This window comes from Molossus molossus, unplaced genomic scaffold, assembly GCF_014108415.1.
Source record: "Molossus molossus isolate mMolMol1 unplaced genomic scaffold, mMolMol1.p scaffold_m16_p_1, whole genome shotgun sequence".
In the NCBI taxonomy this organism is placed as follows: domain Eukaryota; kingdom Metazoa; phylum Chordata; class Mammalia; order Chiroptera; family Molossidae; genus Molossus; species Molossus molossus.
In genome coordinates, this window is record NW_023425344.1 from 221,293,516 (window position 1) to 221,313,986 (window position 20,471).

At 41.1% G+C, this 20,471-nt stretch overlaps 1 protein-coding gene across 1 annotated transcript in view; it reads left to right on the top strand.

Moving 5' to 3' along the window:
- The window catches only part of ARG2 (arginase 2), a 43,832-nt gene continuing 23,361 nt past the window's right edge, over positions 1 to 20,471 (top strand). The window contains exons 1-2 of the mRNA XM_036259192.1: positions 1 to 201; positions 1,507 to 1,579. Of these exons, the coding sequence (XP_036115085.1) occupies positions 94 to 201; positions 1,507 to 1,579 (181 nt within the window). The 5' untranslated portion in view covers positions 1 to 93. The remainder of the gene's footprint in view (positions 202 to 1,506; positions 1,580 to 20,471) is intronic.

Genomic DNA, 20,471 nt, shown 5'->3' on the forward strand with positions numbered 1-20,471 from the left:
GTAGGTAAGCGCAGCTGCGGGCGGCGGCGCTCACTTAAGCCGGCGAGCCGCGAGGAGCAGTCTGTCGCTTGGCAACGTCCCGCGCTGCCCATCATGTCCCTAAGAAGCAGCCTTTCGCGTCTCCCGACGCAAGTGCGTTTCGTTCTGAAAAAGTCCGTACACTCCGTGGCTGTGATTGGAGCCCCATTCTCACAGGGACAGGTGAGAACTAGGACGGGCACCGTGGGGCAGAATCTCCGCCCCCCGAACCAGAGAGCGCGGGGGTTGGGGGGAAGGACGAAGAAGCGAGGAGAGGATGGGGAGAAACCTAGTGCGAACGAGCTGGTGGGTTCCTGCCATTGGGCACCGGGAGAGCACGTGGGATTTTCTCCGCTGGAAACTAGGGAAGGAGGGAGGCGATGGAAGGCACCCTTGTGCCATTCGGACTGGGGGCCTCGAGCTGGAGGGCTTCTGCGGCCTCCTCCGAGGAGCGAGAAAGTGCTGGGTCGCGCTTGGGTGATGGAGGAGAGGGAAGGAGGAAGAAGATTCCATGGAGGGGCTGAAGGAGGAGAAACCGGCGTGAATCCCCGTGTAAAACTGAGTAGATAGAGATTAAAGAGAGCGATCTCTAAGAATTCAAGATTCATTCTCAGAGCATTTACTGGGAAGGAAATTGGCGCTGGCCCCCCTGGCGGCGGCAGGACGAGAGGGGCTGTTTGTTCTCTCTCCATGAAAGAAACCCGCAGTCGTGGAGAGCTCACTGGTAGAGAAGCCCGGGATCTGGCCCTTGCCAGCCACACACACCCAACCACCAGATCCTCACCTGGCTCAGCCTGGCTTGGCTGCTGCTTGCCCTTCACACATGCGGCTTGGAAGGTTAATTTGATTCCAGCGATGTTGTTTCCCCTCCGTCTCTCCAAGTGTTTGAAATAACCAGACCTCAGGTGAAAATAACGGTAGTGTCAGGTTTTCAGAGGGATCTACTGGGAACTCAGTACAGTAGTCCTCCCTTGGTTTCGCTTTCCAATATTTCAGTTACCCACGGTCAACCGTGGTCCGAAAATCTTAAATGGAAAATTATAAAAATAAACAATTCATAAGTTGTAAATTGCATGCTGTTGTGAACAGTGTAATGAAATCTCAAGCAGTCCTTCTCTGTGTTGGCTGGGACCAGAATCATCTCTTTGTTCGGTGTATCCACGCTGTGTGCACCACCCTTTTAGTTATCAGATTGACTATTGAGATATCGCAGTCCTTGCTCAGCTAACCCTTATTTTATTGTTATAATTTTTCTGTTATTATTAATTATTGTTGTTAATCTCTTACCATGCCTAATTTATAAATTAAACTATCTGCAATCTCAGTCATCCACGGGGTTTCTTGGGATGTAGTCCTTGCAGATAAGGGGGATGGGGGGGGGGGAACTACTGTATAGTGAGTGTAGCAAATTTCAGTAATTTTGTGAACTATAGTTGTCTTATTTTCAATGATCTTCCTTCACATCTCACTGTGTAATTTATGTGACAGAAAAGAAAAGGAGTGGAATATGGTCCTGCTGCTATAAGAGAAGCTGGCTTGATGAAAAGGCTCTCCAATTTAGGTAAGTGGGGGATCTGAGATGTCTGTCAGGGAGGTAACAGACCAGTTCAGAGTCTTCTCTCTTACATCCAGGGACTGCAGTGTCATCTGTGCACGGGAAGTGTCTCGTATTCCATTAGATTCCACCTGCAGCTTAAGATCTATCAGAGTCCTCAGACAAAGTCTTGTTGCAATAAATTGTGTGGAAGGCAAGGAGGCAGAGAGAGGCAGGGCCTGGAACAAGCTGCTGATGACTGCAAAGTGGTGCTAAGAATGCTACTCCAACTTTAACTGCACAGTCAACCTTTCCCCCTAAAATTCTAGCTTTCCTAACTCAGTCATGAGGTGCCAGACTCATCAGTCTAGCTAGTTTCCCTCTTCAAATCATTCATTTCTTCATTAAGATGAACAGTTTTATATAACTGTAAGCAAAACCTTAGATTAATGTTTTCCAAACTTTCCTGATTATGAAAATCACTTGGGCTACTTGTTAAAAATACTGATTCCTAAGCTCCTTCATGGAAGAGTCTGGTTTACTGGCACTGAGCTAGGACCCAGGCCAAGTGCATTTTCACAAACACCCCAGGTAATCAGAAGTAAAGTTGTAGTATTGTAATTAGGATGGTACTCTAAATTTACAGAAGCAGAAGTCAATGGGGCCCAGAGATAAATGCCATTTACATGGTAATGGTGAACTCTTCTTTTAGTAATAGGGCATCAAATTCTATTACCATTATGGTAGGAAAGTTCTTTTATCCAACCAAGTGTTTCTAGTAGGTGTTAAGGGCCATTTCCTCCATGCCTATTAGGACCTGGTCACACACCTTTTCCAGAGCTGTAAGTGCAAAAGGCACGGAGGCAGGAAGCTGTAGATCTTAGCGACGGTAATGGAGAACTTAGGTGAGTTACAAATCTCTTTCTCAGTCCTGCTTTGAAACCTCCTCAGCTGGTCATTGAGTCCATTCCAGAGGTGGGTCATTTCCAAAATACAGACTAATAATGAAGTCACTGAAATCACCTTGAGTTGAGAATCCTTCATATGCCTCTGGCTACATATGGGTTGAATGCTCAAAACTTTTCGTGTTAAATAATTGCAGTTCCTTCTTCAATAGGGTCTCTTTCGTAATCATTTTAATTACTCTCCAAGTTCACCATCAAAGATGAAAGATAAATTGCTAAGATTTAGTTTTAATGTGTCACGGAAGTTAATCAATGGAGGAGGTTTTTATTCCCGCTTATAAATAAGGATACTGTCTCTTTAAATCAGCTACACACATTCTGCCTTTTATTTTATTTTATTAAAAACATTTTTTTCTCCATGGATTCGAGAGAGAGTGAGGAAGGGGGGGGGAGAGAGAGACGCATCGATGAGAGAGAACATTGATTGGCTGCCTCCTGCATGCCCCCCACTAGGGATCCGGCCCACATCCTGGGCATCTGCCCTGACTAGGAATTGAACTGGCAACCTCTTGGTGCATGGGTCAATGCTAAACTGCTGAGCCACACTGGTCAAACAATACACACACACATTCTGCCTTTTTTTTTTTTTTTTATCCTCACCTGAGAACATTTTTCCATTTTTTCTTCTGATGGGGGGGGGGGGGAGAAGAGAAGAGAAGAGAAGAGAAGAGAAGAGAAGAGAAGAGAAGAGAAGAGACATCAATGTGAAAGGGACACATCGAGTGGCTGCCTCCCACACGACCCAGCCTGGGCCGGGGACAAACCATAACCGAGGTATATTCCCTTAGCGGAACCAAACCTGGGTGTCTCTGAACCGCAGGCCCATGCTCTAACTGCAGAGAGGGAGAGAGAGAGAAACATCAATGTGACAGGGACAGAGATAAACTGCAACTGAGATGTGCCCTTCACTGAAATCAAACCCTCGACCCATTGGTCCTCGGGCTGACACTCTAACTGCTGAACCAAACTGGCCAGGGCTGGCAATCACTGTTTTTTAATACTGGATAAACCTATGCAGCCCATCTGATAAACTGGGCCTGGCGTTGTTTGAATCGCCTGTTCATTGCTGGATTCTGCCTTAAGAAACTCCTGACAAGAATCATTTTCAGCCTCTCACACAGGAGACAGTGTTCAGCTGAGGCTGCTGAATGAGGGGGAGGGGTTCATTTGTAACAGCTCTCTTAGTCATGCTTCTTAGACCTTTCCTGCCCCAGCTCATGGTATTTTTCCACTCTAACCTGGGGCAGCCGTTCTCCCTTAAACACTGTAATACCTCTGTAAACTCTCAACCTAAAGTGATGATGAAGCTTCAGTTTATTTGGTCTTCCCTTTCATTTAGAAAAATATTTTTTTAATTCTTATGCTGTAGCTGATTGGTAGCCCGACTGGTAGCCAGACTGCTGGTGAGCAGTCAAAAATAGAATCTCACTGCATATTAATAAGATTGTGGCACTCAGCAGACTTCTAGCCTGTGGTTGGGCTAATCTCCAGGAACGTGGTAGAGAAAAGTACAGAGAAGTTTCAATGCTCTATTCTGAAATAGTATCAAAATAACTTAAGTCCTTCCAGCACTTTCAAAAAAGCAGCATGGGTCAAATCTCAAGGGAAAGAAGACCCGTGGAAGGTTTCACAAATCCCTTTGTTCTTTGCCTTCTGCTGTGGTGTCACAGGCTGGCAATGTTGCCATTGCATCAGTTAAACTTCCCGTCTTTTCCAGTGAATGTATTTGATCTGGTGTGTGGGCTTAGTAAGGACACACTGTGGTTCCTCTCTCAGGTAACCACTTAATTTGAATATATAGAGAGAACCTGAGAGAAATGAAAGGCAATTGCCGTGACAAGGCTCAAATGTAGTGCCTCTGCTCCTGATTCGGTTAGCTCTGACAGCCATGGTAACGCCCTTTCTCTTCAGAAGTAGAATGTGTGTTCTGTGGGGAAAGACAGCTGTAAACTACGAGGAACAGTTTGAGGTCTCTCTCATAGTAGTTAAGGTAATTTGACCTTGCTGAGGTGACAGCCTCTGGCACAACTATATAAATTACTGTGCCACTGTGACCAGGCCAAGAGTCCTGGAGTTCAGGAAGATTTGGGACCTTTATTCTTTCTGTTCCATTGGTGCTCCATCTAACAGGAATTTCTCTGGTTGAGATCCAAGAATCTGGTCTGCTTCAGCAAGAACTAATAAGAGGGCCTGAGAGAATTGTTTCAACATAAGGATCTGAGGTATGAGCTGTTGATCTGGAACAGATCTATATGTGCGGCCAGGGATCTGTTTACTTTCAGTGGTTGGTAGGGAATGGTAGCAACCACGAGTTTAGTTGTAAGATAGTGATGCTTCAGCCTGGTTCCCATCAGACCATTCCCCTGAAACTATCTTGAGCAAACTCACTAATTTGTCAGCTTTTATCTTGCTGGATGCCTCTATTGCTCAGCTTACCAATTTATTCTTAAAATATTCTGTTAGCCAAAACTCCACTCTCCCCTGAGTCTCCCTTCTCCATTGATTGGTCCTTCCTGGACTCCTTTGTGGGATCCTCTTCCCAACCCTCAAATGTTGATATCCCTAATTTTCCTCTAACTTTGTTCTAAGTAAACTCATCTCACTCTCACACGTCTCAAACTCAACAATTCATTCTCCTCTCCTGCTGCCTTTCCCTTGTCTGCTTCATACTATCATTCATTATCTGGTTACTCAAGTCAAACTTCAAGGCCAGTTCTTTACTCCTTCCCTTTTGACCCTTATATCTGTTGATCACAGTCTTGTTGATTTTCCCTCCTAAATGATTAGAGTTCTTCTCTGCAGTGGTATTGCTCTAGTTCTCCTTCTCACACCTGGCTATAACTTTCCAGTGGTATCTCTTGCCCCAAATTTGCCTTTCTCAGTTCACATTCTTCCTGGCCACCAGAGTGTTCTTTCTAAGACTACATTTCTGCTTTGCTTAGTCTTTCTATTGCTCTCTTTTACATGCAACCATGCTTCTCATGTTTTCATATGCCATCAAATTTTTCATATTTAAATATTTTTTAATTGATTTTTAGAGAGAGAGAGGAAGGGAAAGAGAGATAGAAACATCGATGTGAGAGAGATACATCTATCTGGGAACCGAGCCTGCAACCTGGGCATGTGCCCTGACCAGGAATCAAACTGGGACCTCTCAGTCCGTGTGACGATGCTCAATCCACTCAGTCACACCGGCCGGGCTATCTTGGTGTATTTTTAATTGGCTTTAAAGCTTCATAGTTTTTTTTAATCTTCACCCAAGGATATTTTTTTCATTCATCTTTATTTTATTTTATTTTTTAAGAAGGAGGTGGGGTAAGGAGGACCAGATTTATTTATTTTTTAAATTTGTTTATTTTTAAAATTTATTTATTTATTTTAATTATTTTTCTTTATTGATTTTAGAGAGAGAGGAAGGAAGAAGTAGAGAGAGACAGAAACATCGGTAAGAGAGAACATCAATTGGCCGCCTCCTGCATGCCCCCACTGGGGATTGGGCCCACAACCTGGGCATGTCCCCTGACCGGGAATCGAACTGGCAACCTCTTGGTGCATGGGTTGATGCTCAACCACTGAGCCACACCGCCCGGGCCATCTTTATTTTATTTATTATTTTTTAAAATTTTATTTGAAACCTTGGATAACTTAAGAAATGTAATGTTTGGAGTTGCAAGATAAAAAGCGAGATAATCATGGAATGCTTCCAAGTGAAATAGTTTAAGTACCAAGTCAGATTTGATGATTTTAAGTCCTATTCCACTGTTCTTGACAGCCTTGGTGAGCAAGGCATAATTCATTTCTGTTCGTTACATATTTGGAAGAGAGTTCTGCTATGACTAGAAATATTGAGTCAATTTTAGTATAAAAAATTAGGACTTATTACCAATAAGGTTGACTACACACAGAGGAGCTAAGGATATTCTAACCGACATCACTGTCGTGTTGGAATGTCATGAAAAATTGACAGAAAAATCATCCTGGAGCTTAAAAGAACTCTGACATGGTGAGATCTGGTCATTGTCATCCGCAGTCAAGGGCACGAAACCTTGAATTAAGCCGCTGGGTCTTAATTCGCATTATAAAGATCATTCTCAAAGCAGATAATCTCATCTGCTTTGTAGTGCACTGCAGTCACATTTTGTGAAGTTTCCATCTGAGACTCTTTGCTTATTTGCAACACCTTTCTTTTCACGCATACATTTTTTTTGGTAATTATGGCAGCCAAAATAGTGAGCAATGTCAGGGCAGTAATGGAGAGTGCAATGTAGATTGCCTTATTGGAGCTCCCCCATGGTCCTGTTTCAAGCACACATGAGTTTCATTGCATTGACCATCTGCAGGCTGTGTCACAGTGCTATCCCCACCTGTTGGGCAAGAGTTCATTGATGAGCTTGTTGTAATTGTTTCCTGTGGTGTGATAGGCTGAGTTTCTGTTGTCTACACTGGAGAAGATAAAGCAACTACTGTCTTAAATTTCTGAGTGCCTGCTGGCATTATAGGAGAGACCCTCAGTGATGTTGGGACCGTGGTGTCTTAGGTGGATCTGTGTTAAGTTTCAGTGTTGATGTTGGAGTTGTAGGAGCAGAGGTGAAGACCACAGGTGATGCTGGAACACTGGTGACCTCAAGTGGAGCTGTGTTAAATTTTGGTGGTGTTGGAGTTGTAGGAGCAAAGGTGAAGGCTGTAGGTGATGCTGGAACACTGATGACCTCAGGTGGAGCTCAGTTGTGGTTCGTCCCCGGCGGGGTTGTCAGGAGGAGGCGGCCAATGTGTCTGTCTCACATGATGCTTCTCTCTCCATTCATCTTTAGATAGAGTAGAGGGGAGAGGGGGAGGGGGGAGAGAGAGAGAGAGAAACATCAATGTGAGAGAGACACATTGACTGGTTGCCTTCCACATGACCCCAACCAGGTCTGGGAAAGAACCACAACCTAGGTATGCACAGAACCAAACCCAAGACTCTTTGGTCCGAGGGCCGACGCTCTAACCACTGAGAAAAACCGGCCAAGGCCATACTTTTATTTTTTAATTTATTAAATTTATTGGGGCAACATTGGTTAAAATAACATTACATAAGTGTCAGGTGTACAATTCTATAATACAACATTTGTATATTGCATTGTGTGCTTACCACTGACACGCTAGTCTTCTTCCATCACCATATATTTGACTCCATTTACCTTCTTGATCCTTTCCCCACCCTCCTTCCCCTCCTATGAATGTGTTTTGTTTGTTAATTTGTTGCTTTCTGTTTTATATCCCACATATGAATGAAAATATATGGTTCTTATCTTTTTCTGACTGACTTATTTCACTTAGTATGATATTTTCAAGACCCATCCATGTTGTCACAAATGGCAATATTTCATCATTTTTTATGGCTGAGTAGTAGTCCATTGTATATGTACCACATCTCCTTTATCCAATAATTTGTCAAAGGTCATTTAGGTTGTTTCCGTATCTTGGCTATTATAACTAATGCTGCAGTGAACATAGGGGTGCATATAACTTTACACATAAGGGTTTTTAATCTTTTAAAATATATGTCCTTGATGATTTTAGAGAGAGAGGGGCAGGGAGAAGGAAAGAGAAATATTGATGTGAAAGAGAAACATCAGTCAGCTTCCTCCTGCACACCTGCTACTGGGGATCCAGCTTGCAAGCCCTGGCCTGGAATCAGACTGGCTTCCTTTTGGTGCATGGGACAATGCTCAACCAACTGATCCATACCAACCAGGGCAGTGTTTTCATATTTTTTGGATAGATACCTAGAAGAAAGATTGCTGGGTCATATGGTAGCTTTATTCTTATTTTTTGAGGTACCTCCATACTGTTTTCCAAAGCGGCTACACCAATATACTTTCCCACCACCATTGTACAAGGGTTCCCTTTTCTTTTAATTTATCTTTATTGTTGAAAGTATTACAGATGTTCTCCCTTTTTTCCTCCATTGATCCTCTCCTCCTGGTTCCTGCCCCTCTCCTGCCTTCTCGGGTTCTCTTTTCTACACATCCTCTCCAACACTTGTTATTTCTTGTCTTATTGATAGTAGCCATTTAAGAGGTGTGAAGTGATACCTAATGTGGTTTTGATTTTCATATTCCCTATAGCTAGTATATTTGAGCACCTTTTCATATATCTGTTGGCCATCTGTATGTCTTCTTAGGAAATATGTATATTCAGGTCCTCTGCCCATTTTTTAATTGAATTGTTTGGTTTTTTGTTGTTGAGCTATATGAGTTCTTTGTATATTTTGTATAATAGTCCCTTATTGGTGGTATCATTTACAAATATCTTCTCCTATTTGGTTAGTTGCCTTTTTGTTTTGTTGATGGTTTCTTTTGCTGTGCAGAAGCTTTTTAGTTTGATGCAGTCCCCTTAATTTATTTTTGCTTTTACTTTTCTTGCTTTTGGCGTCAAGGTCACAAAAACACCTTCTGAGACTAAGGTCCATACGTTTAGTGCCTATATTTTCTTATATGTATTTTATTGTTTCATGTCTTATATACAAGTCTTTCATTTTTAGTTAATTTTTGTATATGGTGTCAGATAACAGTCTAGTTTCATTCTTCAGCATGTGGCTTTCCAATGTTCACAATGCCATTGATTAAAGAGGCTTTCCTTTCACTGTGGTATGTTTTGGGCTCCTTTGTCAAAAATTAGTTGCCCATATATATGTGGGTTTATTTCTAGGCTCTCAATTTTATTCCATTGGTCGGTGTCTCTATTTTTCTGCCCTTACCATGCTGTTTTAATTATTGTAGCTTTGTAGTATTATTTTAAGTCAGGGAGTATGATAACTCCAGCTTTGGTCTTTTTTCTCCAGATTGCTTTAGCTATTCGGTGTCTTTTGTGGTTCCATACAAATCTGAGGATTTTTTTGTTCTATTTCTTTGAAAAATGCCATTGAAATTTTGATGGGGATTGCATTAAATCTGTATATTGCTTCAGGTAATATGGCCATTTTAACTATGTTAATTCTTCCAATCCATAAACAGGGAATATCTTTTCATTTCTTTGTGTCTTCAGTTTCTTTCAATAGTGTCTTGTAGTTTTCAGTGAGTAGGTCCTTCACTTCTTTTATTTATTCCTAGATGGTTTACCCTTTTTGTTACTATTGCAAATGGGATTGTTTTCCTCATTTCTTGTCCTAGTATATAGGAACACAACAGATTTTTGTATATTGATGTTTGTATCTTGCAACTTTATTGTATTTGTTTATTGTTTCTAATAGTCTTTTGGGTGGAGTCTTTAAGGTTTTCTCTATATAGAATCATGTCATTTGAAGCAGTGACAGTTTTACTTCTTCATTCCCAGTTTGGATGCCTTTTATTTATTTCTCTTGCCTAATTGCTCTAGCTAGTATTTCCAGAACTATGTTGGCACAAGTGGGCATTCTTGTCTTATTCCTGATCTTAGAGGAAAAGCTTTCAGTTTTTCACTGTTGAGTATATTAACTGAGGTTTTGTTGTATGTGGCCTTTATTATGCTCAGGTACTTTCCTTCTGTACTCATTGTATTGAGCTTTTTAATCATAAATGGGTGTTGTATCCTGTCAAATGCTTTTTCTGCATCTATTGATGAGATATGATTTTTATCTTATTTCACTTAATGTGGTGTATCACATTAATTGATGTGTGTATGTTGAATCATCCTTGCATCTCTGGAATGAACCCCACTTGATCACGATGCATTATCTTTTAAATGTATTGTTGTATTCAATTTGCTAGTATTTTGTTGAAGATTTTTGCATATATGTTCATCAGATATTGGCCTGTAATTTGTGTGTGTGTAGGGGGGTGGGGGTGCCTAGTTTTGGTATCAGCATAATGTTGGTCTCATAAAATTAGGAAGTATTCCTTCTTCAATTTTTTGGAAGAGTATATGACTGAAAGAAACTTGAGGGTAGAGAAGTTTCTTCTGCCTCCACAGTTGGTCATGAATAGGATACCTTACCAGCTGGGCACTGCTTATGAAATTTCCTACAGTAGAAAGATGATCCTGGGTCCTCTAGAATGAGCAGGCAAAGGTAAGAATTCTTGCCTAGGCACACTCCTGGATCTCTATCTGCAGACTTTGGTCACATAGTCTTCAAAAAAAAAAAAAAAGTAGGAGGAGAAAATTTAGAGTGATATACCATCTAATTTGCCATATTTATCTTGGTTTCTATTTTTTCATTGGGTCTAAAGCTTCCTACTTTAAAATGTTACCTGCCCCTACAATAAACAATGAGATCTCATGCTTATGCTAGCTATATCTTTCTAATTTTCATTTCAATAATTTTACATTGTGGTACTTGTCCTTCAACCACTAATGGCATGTGTTCCACACTTACCAACCAATAGAATAGGTCCTCCATAATTTGACCCTCATCTACCTCTTTAGATTTATTTCCATCTTGCTTTCATTTCAGCTAGAATTATGAGCATTTGACCTAGGCTCCACCAACAGAAGCACCCATTCTAAACTTTGATTTGAAATTCAAGAAGGGGCAGCAAAGAACTCATTTTGTGATGGACAGTGATGGCAGCAATTGGGCAGTAGCTTCTGTCCAGTGTCAGTGGGGTCAGCCATGCAAGCTACCAGTGCCTTTCCCTACTAGTGGCGGTGACAGCAGCAATGTCTTCACTGTACTGTCCTGCAGTGTGACTGTTGGGGCCATAATTTCTGGCAGAGTGGCCTTTAAACCAGATTAGGGCCTTCTTAATGAAAGATTCTGGGAATTACACAAATTAAACAGATTGCTTTTTTGCTAGAATCAGCCAGAACACATTTCTGTTGCCTGAAGCTTAAAGATCCCAATTGATGATAAAAGAGTTTACAAATTCCAATGAGAAACAAAAATTTGAGTCCTGGCTGGGTAGCTCAATTGGCTAGAGCATCGTCCCGATACCAAGGATGTGGGTTCTATCCCCAGTCAGGGTGTATACAACAATCAACCAATGAATGCATAAATAAGTGGAACAACAAATCCAACACATCTCTCTCTCAAAAAAAAAAAAAAAAAAAAAATAGAAACAAAATTTTGGACTGAAATCCTCAAAGACAACTTTCTCCAGGTCTTTGGTAGTAAATTCTTGTTCTTTTGTTTGCTTTTTTTCCCTAGTACTTTACACAATGTCTTTGAAAGTTAATATAACTCATTAGGTTATAGCTTCTTTGTCCTCTAGTTAATTTAGGATTATATTTTAGTCCCTTTGTGTTTTAAAAACTATCTGTTCTCTTGGTGCTTTGATCTTTGAACCATCATGTTTCTTAATATGACTTCTGAAAACAGCAGCCTAAAATTTTAAGTAAGGATATTTTCAAGTTCCAGGCCTACCTGCAGCAAACAGACCTACCTTAATGTTACTGTGAATTATTTTAAATGTTCTATATCTTAAGCAGTTGTGATTATAGGACTGTGTGTGTGTGTATACACACACAGAACTCACTGAATTCCATATGTGAATTAATATAAAGTATGCATCAAAACTGTTTAAACATCGTTTCTAGATTTATTTTTTCTTTTTTAGGAGCAGCTTTCAGTCACTAAAAATTATAACATGTTCATTCACTAATTGTTATATTCAACAACTTAAGCACTACTAAGTTCTAGGTTCTGAGAATACAATAGTGAATACAACAAATTCCTGTTATAGAACTCTCATTCTAATGAGGGGTGATTTGAAGTAGACATAAGTAAAACATAATGTATCAGATGGTAATGAGTGCTATAGAGTAAATGAAAATAAGGGATGGGAAGTATGGGGGTAGAGTAAGCATTGTAGTGTAGATGGGGAGGCCTCACTGAGGTGTCATATGAACCGATCCTTCGGAGGTGAGGGAAGGAACCATGTGCGTTATTTGTGAGAAAAGCATTTCAGGCAGAGGAAATAGTAAGTGCAGAGACCCTGAGTTAGAAAGGTGCCTGGAGTGTTCAAGGAAAAAGCTATTACTGGGCTCTAGCCAGTGGTTGTCATGTGGGAAGGGGAGGGCCTTCTACTCTTTTATCTTTGGTTTTTCAAGAAAAGCCAGAAATCTGGGTTTTTATGGGAGATTTGAGTTGTTTTAAGAAAAATGTGATAGCCTGGCTGGTGTGGCTCAGTGGATTGAGCATCGTCCCATGGACTGAGAGGTCCCTGTTTGATTCCCGGTCTGGGCACATGCCTGGGTTGTGGGCTCGATCCCCAGTAGGGGGCGTGCAGGAGGCAGCCGATCAATGTTTCTGTCTCATGTTGATGTTTCTCTCTTCTTTCCTCTCTCTAAAGAAATCAATAAAAAAAAATGTTTTTAATGTAATATATCCATACAATGAATGAACCTTGAAATAGCATTATACTAAGTGAAAGAAGGCAGACACAAAAGGCCACAGATTGTATAATCGCATTATATGAAGTGTCCAAATTAGGCAAATCCATAGAAACAAAGTAAATTAGTGGTTCCCAGGTGCTGGGCAGAGAGGGAATGAGAGTGACTGCTAATGGGCACCGGTTTCTCTTTGGAGTGTGGGGAACCTCTTCTGGAATTAGTAATTTGCTAGTGCTTAGCCAAAGCTGACATCACTGATGATGTGCCTGAATATAGGCAAATCTATTAGAGACAGATTTCAATATAACCATATCTTTCCTGCGTATAAAAGCAGCAAATAATTTAACTTACATCTTATATTTCAAGTTGTTCAGTATCTAACATTTACCATGTTCTAGACACGGTGCTAGGCTCTTGCTATTGTGTTATTCCAAATCTATTAAAAGCAATTATGATACCCATTAGGATGGTTAGTGTTAAAAAAATGTGTTGGTGAGGATGTGGAGATATTGGAACCCTTGTGCACTTGGTGGGAATGTAAAATGGTACAGGTACTGTGGAAAACAGAATGGTGGTTTCTCAAAAAGTGAAAATACAAGCCAGCAATTCCACTCCAGGCATATATCCAAACATTGAAAGTAGGGTCTCGAAGTGTCTTTGTATACCCATGTTCATAGCAGCATTATCAGTGAGAACCAAAAGGTGGATGCAACCCAAGTGCCCATTGATAGATGAGTGAATGAGCGAAATGTGGTACATATATATAATGGAATATTATTCAGCCTTAAAAAGGAAGGAAATTCTGATATATACTATAACATGGGTAAACCTTGAAAGCATTGTGCTAAGTGAAATACACCAGTCTCAGAAAGGCAAATATATGTTGTATGAGTCTACGTGAAGTACCTAGAATAGTCAAGTTAATAGAGACAGAAAGCATGGTGGTTGCCAGGGACGGTGGAGAGAGAATGGAGAGAGATTGTTTAACGGGTACAAAATTTCAGTTTTGCAAGATGAAAAGAGTTCTGGAGATGGATGGTGTTGATAGTTACAGAACGATGATAAATATGCTGAAGACCACTTAAAATGGTTTAAGATGGTTATTTTTATGTGTATTTTACCACAATTTAAAATATAAAAAAAAGGAATATTTAAAAGTAAATTGGAATAGAAATGTATGAAGAATAAGGAAAGTCACTTGAGGTTGTAGCTTTTTCTCTTAGGGACATGACAGTATTGTAGGAGCAGTTGCACATGATAAGAGCCCAAAATAGGAGAAGTTGAAGAAAAATAGTTCATTTCATTCTCCAGTGAACAGAGTTTAGAGAGAAATCCAGAGCTGGTTTAGCAGCTTTGTTCCTGGAAGTTCAGACCTAGATTCTTACCACTGCCAGCAAGGCCTGTATCTAATGGTCCGAGGTGGTTGCGGCCTCAGTCTGGCAGCAGGATGGCAAAATGAACAAAGAAGCTAGCAAAGGGAGAACTTGTGCCTTCCCCTAAGGAATATTTTCAAGAAGTTGCTGCAGGACACTTCTGCTTATCCTGTTGAGCCCATCAGGTCACATGGCCACACCCAGTTACAAGGAAAGGTGAATTTAGTCTCTCTTATAAAATGTCATGCTCTCAGCTAAAACTCCTATCTCCGCAGAAAAAGGGAAGACTAGATATTGGACAAGTATCCCATACCCTCCTTCGTTCTGAGGGTCCTTGTTCCTGCAGTTATCCCTTCTCTCCCCTTGTTTCTCAATTTCTCTTTACTAACCTGTCCCTTCAATAATTAATTGTATCTACCTGCCACCCCCTTGGCCTTATGTAACCTTCTTTGTTTCTCTTCAGAGCCACCATCCTGGCTTCCCCACTGCCCTTTCACATGTCAACTTGCTGTAATCTGGTGTCCTGGGCCATCATTGCAGTGAAACTGGTTTTGCTGAGGTCGGAGACCTGCTACTTTCTAATGTAGTGGATACTGCAACATTCACCTTATTTGAAACATTAACCATTCCTTTCTTATTGAAACTGGCTCTGCTCTCTTTTGGTTCTAACTCTTTAGGTTCCTTTGCTAGATCTTCTGCTTCCTGCCCCTTACATGTTGATGTTCCTCAGGGTTCTGTCCTTGATCTTCTTGCTTTCTGCTGTGTTGGTTGTCATTGTCCATTTCCATGGCTTTCCTATCACCTGTATGCTGATGCCTTCAGAGCTTCGTCTCCAACACCTCTTTCCCCTCCCAGCTCCATACCTGTATACCAGCTGGCTTCCATGTAGCCTCTTTTTATTATGGAAGTGTTCAAATATAACAATAGTAGAGATGGTAACATAATGAATTTAATACATGTATCACCCACCATCAATCATCAGTACACAGCAGTGTTTTTCACCCTACCTCCATACCTCTTGAAGCAAATCACAGACATCATATTGTTTCATCTGTAAATATTTCATTATTTATCTTCAAAATATAAACATTCTTTAAAGCTTATCCACAATACTATTATCACACCTAAAATAATTTAATATCAAAAACCCAGTGTTGGGGAAATACAATTTAAAAAAAAATCTTCCAACTTAGAAAACCTCTCCACAAAGTAGAGAAAGAAAACAGTTTAGCCCTGGCCAGTTTGGCTCAGCAGTTAGAGAGGCGGCCTGCTGTCCGGAGAGACCCGGGTTCAGTTCCCGCTAAGGGCACGTACCTCGGTTGTAGTTTGTCCCCGGCCCTGGTTGGGTCGTGCGGGTGGCAACCACTCAATGTGTCCCTTTCACGTCAATGTTTCTCTCTCTCTCTCTCCCACTCTATCTGAACAAAAAATGGAAAAATGTCCTCAGGTGAGGATAAAAGAAAAAAAGAAAAAAAAAAGAAAACAGTTTATATTGAATAATCATTGAATCAGACAATCTGCTAAGAGATTGCACAGATAAATAAATCTTACCCATTTATATAGCCAGGCAGGTGCAAGGCACTAAATGTTTTCAAGATAAATGATAAGTAGTGCTCCAGTAACGGGCCTTGATAGTATCTTTTGTCACATTTAGCCCATCCTAACTTATGGAAATTGGAGTGGCCTCCTATGTTAGTTGATTGGCTTTATCCGAGGGAAAACAGTTTTTTCATATCTTCACACAGGAGGTAGTTGTGCATATTGCAGCAAGGCACCCACCACCTGTGCCCACAGAAGTTACCCTGTTATTCTCCCACAGGAACTGGGAAGTCAGGTGCCCTAGGTGTTTGCAATTCAAAAAGATGGTTCCCAGATCCTTGAGGAAACATTCTTGAGTTGTGAGACTGGCAAGGTGCTCATTTAGTCATTATAAAGATTTACATATATTTGAAAAGGACAGAGAACAAAATTCTGAAACAAAGGGAGGAAAGAAGTCTATTCCCTTATTTTCAGTAGGAACAAGTAAGCCTTCAATTTGTATCTGCCCTTACACCTTTTAGTGTTCACCCTGTCCCATTAACTTGTACTTTTTATGTCTATTTGTTACAGTTTGAGTTGCAATCCAAATAAGAGAGAGCAATCAATATAGAACTTAAGTCCTTTAAATAGATCCGTCCTCTGTTATTTCCTTCTTCCTTGCAGTTTATTTGTAGAAGAAACTAGGTCATATGTCTGCAGAATCTCTCAGTTTGGATTTTGCAGATCGAATCCATAGTCAACCTATGACATGTTCTTTTGTCCTCTGTATTTCCTGTAAATTGGTAGTTTGATCTAGATCCTTGGTCAGATTTAGGTTCAATTTTTTTTTTTCCTGGCAACTCTGCTTCATAGGTAGCAGTATATGCTTCCACCAGAAGTGATGTTATCAGCCAATAAATATTGCCTAGAATTGATCCATTAACTTGTTTCTGTTAGCTGTAAAATCAGCTCTCGGTTCTTGAGTTCGGAGAAGAAGGAATTCAGAGCCAATAACTTTAGCACAAGAGGAAGTTTATAGCACGCAAAGCAAAAGTACACTCAAAGAGAAGATTCAGGTGGGCTGCTCAGAGAGTTGCCATGGCCTTTTAGAAAGAAAGTCACATGCCTAGCCAGTGTGGCTCAGTGGTTGAGCATCGGCCCATGTACCAAGAGACTGCCAGTTTTATTCCTGGTAAGGGCACATGCCCAGGTTGTGGGCCAAATCCCCTGTGGGGGGCATGCAGGAGGTGGCTGGTCGATGTTCTCTCTCATCGATGTTTCTGTCTTTCTCTCTATACAAAGAAAGTCAGAGGCAGAAGAAGTGAGTGGTTAATTTTAAGAAATGGCAGGCATGGGAGAAGCCAAGTAGAAGTTATCTTCTGTAAAAGACATTTATATTTGTAAGGGTATCTCCCTCACTGTAGCAGGCCTGCATTCACTATTAATGTAAGGTACAGACTTGAATCTTCATAACAATCTTAGCTTTGTTTACTGTGCTTTTCCTGGTAAACTCTTATAACTGACTCTTCATCCAACATCTTTTGTCTTTAGCTGAAGATGGTCTTTAAGGTAGCGGCTTCTGCCATTTTGGTGGAACTCAGTGTTCCTGTGTCTCTATCATGTATACATGTGGTATACATGTTATTACATTTTGTTTTCCTCCTGCTAATCTGTCCCATGTCAATTTGATTATTGGATCAGTTAGAAGAATCTTGAAAGGTAGAGAAAATTTTTCTTCCCAACACATCCCAGTTTTCTCCTGTAACTTCTGTTGACATAAGAACATCCAAACCTGTAGAAAAATGTTACAGGTTTATTGGAGTTTATTTGAGTTGTGGGGGAGGAAGAAATTTTCCTTTACCCTCAAGTTCTTTCAACTGGTCTAATAATCAAATAGACATGAGACAGGTTAGCAAGAGAAAATAACCAAACTTAATTACATACATATGTATGGGAACCCCACATACATGAGAGAGTCAAAGACAGAGAGGGAGCCCTGGCCAGTTTTGCTCAGTGGTTAGAGCGTCAGCCCCATGGACGAGTCATGGGTTTGATTCCAGTCAAGGGCACGTACCTCAATTGTGGTTTGTCCCGGCCCTGGTAGGGGTCATGCAGGAGGCAGCCAGTCGATGTGTCTCTCACATTGATGTTTCTCTCTCCCCCTGCTTCCCACTCTATCTGAAGATAAACAGAAAAATATCCTCAGGTGAGGATTAAAAAGAAAAGGAAATGGGTAGAAAAGACATTCTGAGCTAGGAATGAGGTAAGGTGCCTTGAGGCTTCAAAAGGTCATTTCAGGATGATAAGGAGAGCAGGTGATTAGTAAACAGAGATTTGCCCTGCACTATAGATAGGTCAAAAGAGGTTTTCTTTTATAGGAAGGGCCCCTAATTTAAGTTCTTCTAGGGTTTAAGGGAGCAGCAGAACTTTCTCTTGAGTGCAGCTAAAGTTGCCCTTACCTCAAAACAGTCCACATAACACTGAGGCACATCTTGGGGTGGCTGTTATGAACCCTGCCAGAGCCAAACAGATGACACACTTGGAAGCAAGATCTCAACAGACTGAGGAAATGCTCCCGAGAATGACAGTTTTACAATTTCTTTTATACATGTGGAATAAAGGGGGGAACATAGGGAAGATTACATGAAGGTGGGAGAAAGCAAGGCAGGGATTGGATTACAGGATAGTTAAGTTTATGTGCCCTCTTGAGTGTGGCCATGCCTCCAAGGGGTCTGAAAAAGAATTACTGTGGCATTTCGAAGGTGTGTTCCCAGAAGCACAGAAACAATGGACAGAGCTTGCTTGAGGCATAGGTATACTAAAGAAGACGTATGTTTGGGGCATGTCTACCCACCATGACCTTCCCAGTTAGTAATTTATGATCAGATCACCCTGTGAGGTTACTTTGTCACTGAACTTGTCAGATTTATTAGAGCCTCTTTTTAGTCCACACTTCATTTACACTGTGACTCATGGGATCTTCCCAGATCACCATTTCCTTTCTCTTAAAATGATTTGCTCACTGGAAGCCTTCTGGTTTCCCAGATTTTTAAGAATCTATGACTCAAAGAATAACTCATATCAAATTGTTTAACTCTTACAAGGTGTTTGGCTACCAGTTGATGAATTTATTCAAGCTAAATGTTAGTAGGGTGATAATCAGTTTTTGCCACCTTTTTGAAACATACTCTTTCCCCCTTTTATTGATTTTAGAGAAAAAGGGAGGGAGAGAGAGAAATGGAAACATCCATGAGAGAGAACATCGATTGGCCTCCTCCTGCGTGCCCCCGACTGGGGATTTGGCCCATAACCTGGGCATGTGCCCTGATCGGGAATTGAACCGGTGACCTCTTGGTGCATGGGTCAATGCTCAACCACTGAGCCACACCGAGCCATACCAGCTGGGTGAAACATACTTGTTTTTGAATCAAGACCTGAGTAGCTAATTATGATTGCTTCAGGTAAGAATGGCCTCTAGTTACTTAGACAGATGTTGCATCATTCCTTCAATATCCAAAATAGCACAATTCAGAGACCCAGAACCTAAGGAATTACTGTGGTTGCTTTAAATAATTTAATCTTTGAATAAATTTACTCTCTATTCATGACCAAACTCTTGGTAGTAAGGATGTGTTAATATAATAGGTGTGTTAATGCTCAGATTTGAAGAGAAGAAAGATGGAATCTCCCTAGCTCCCTCCCTCCATCAACCCTAGAGGCCAGAACCACTGACTAGGAAGAGAAGTAGAAGACACCTTCCTGTATGACTCAAGAATTGAGACATAGCAGGATGTGACATTGTGGTTTTAGGGCTTGACAGTTTCTGGGAAGCAAGATCTCAAATGCTCTGGAGAATGAAAATTTTGCAGTTTCTTTTATACATTTGGAGTTAAGGAGGGAATGTAAGGAAGATTACATGAAGGTGGAAGAAATCTAGGTGTGTGTGTGTGTGTGTGTGTGTGTGTGTGTGTGTGTGTGTCGGGGGTGGAGGGGTATCTCTGATTGGATTGCAGGACAGTTAACAATATTAGCCTGGCTGGTGTGGCTCAGTGGTTGAGCATCGACCCATGCACCAATAGGTCACCAGTTTAATTCCCAGTCAGGGCACATGCCCAGGTTGTGGGCCCAATCCCCAGTCAGGGGCATGCTGGAGGCGGCCAGTCGGTGTTCTCTCTCATCAATATTTCTATCTCGCTCCCTCTCCCTCTAAAATCAATAAAGAAAAAAATATATTGTATTCTTCCTTGAGGGTGGGAAGGAGGTCTGGAAAAGAGGATTACTTCTGTCATTTCAAAGGTGTGCTAACCTAGATGCACAAGAACAATGAACAGGGCTTGCTTAAACGTTTTATAGGCCTAGGGTATGACTACCCACCATAATCTGCCCAGTTAAGATATTATGATCAGCCCAGTGAGTATGGCTCAGTGGTTGAGCATCAACCCATGCACCAAGAGGTCACTGGTTCAATTCCTGGTCAGGGCACATATATGCCCAGGTTGTAGGCTCCATACCCAGTGGGGGGCATGCAGGAGACAGCCCATCAAAGTTTCTTTATCTCCTTCTCGTTTCTCTCTCTAAAAAAATCAATAAAAACTTATTTATGACAAAAAAAAAATTATGATCAGATCACTCTGTGATGTTGCTTTAAGTCAGATTTATTACAGAGCTCCTTTTTCATCCACAATTCCCCCTTTTGGTCATAAGTCAATCTGAAGGATGCACTGACGACCAACCTTTTGGTCAGATAGTGTGGTCTCACAGTGCTAGGAAGGC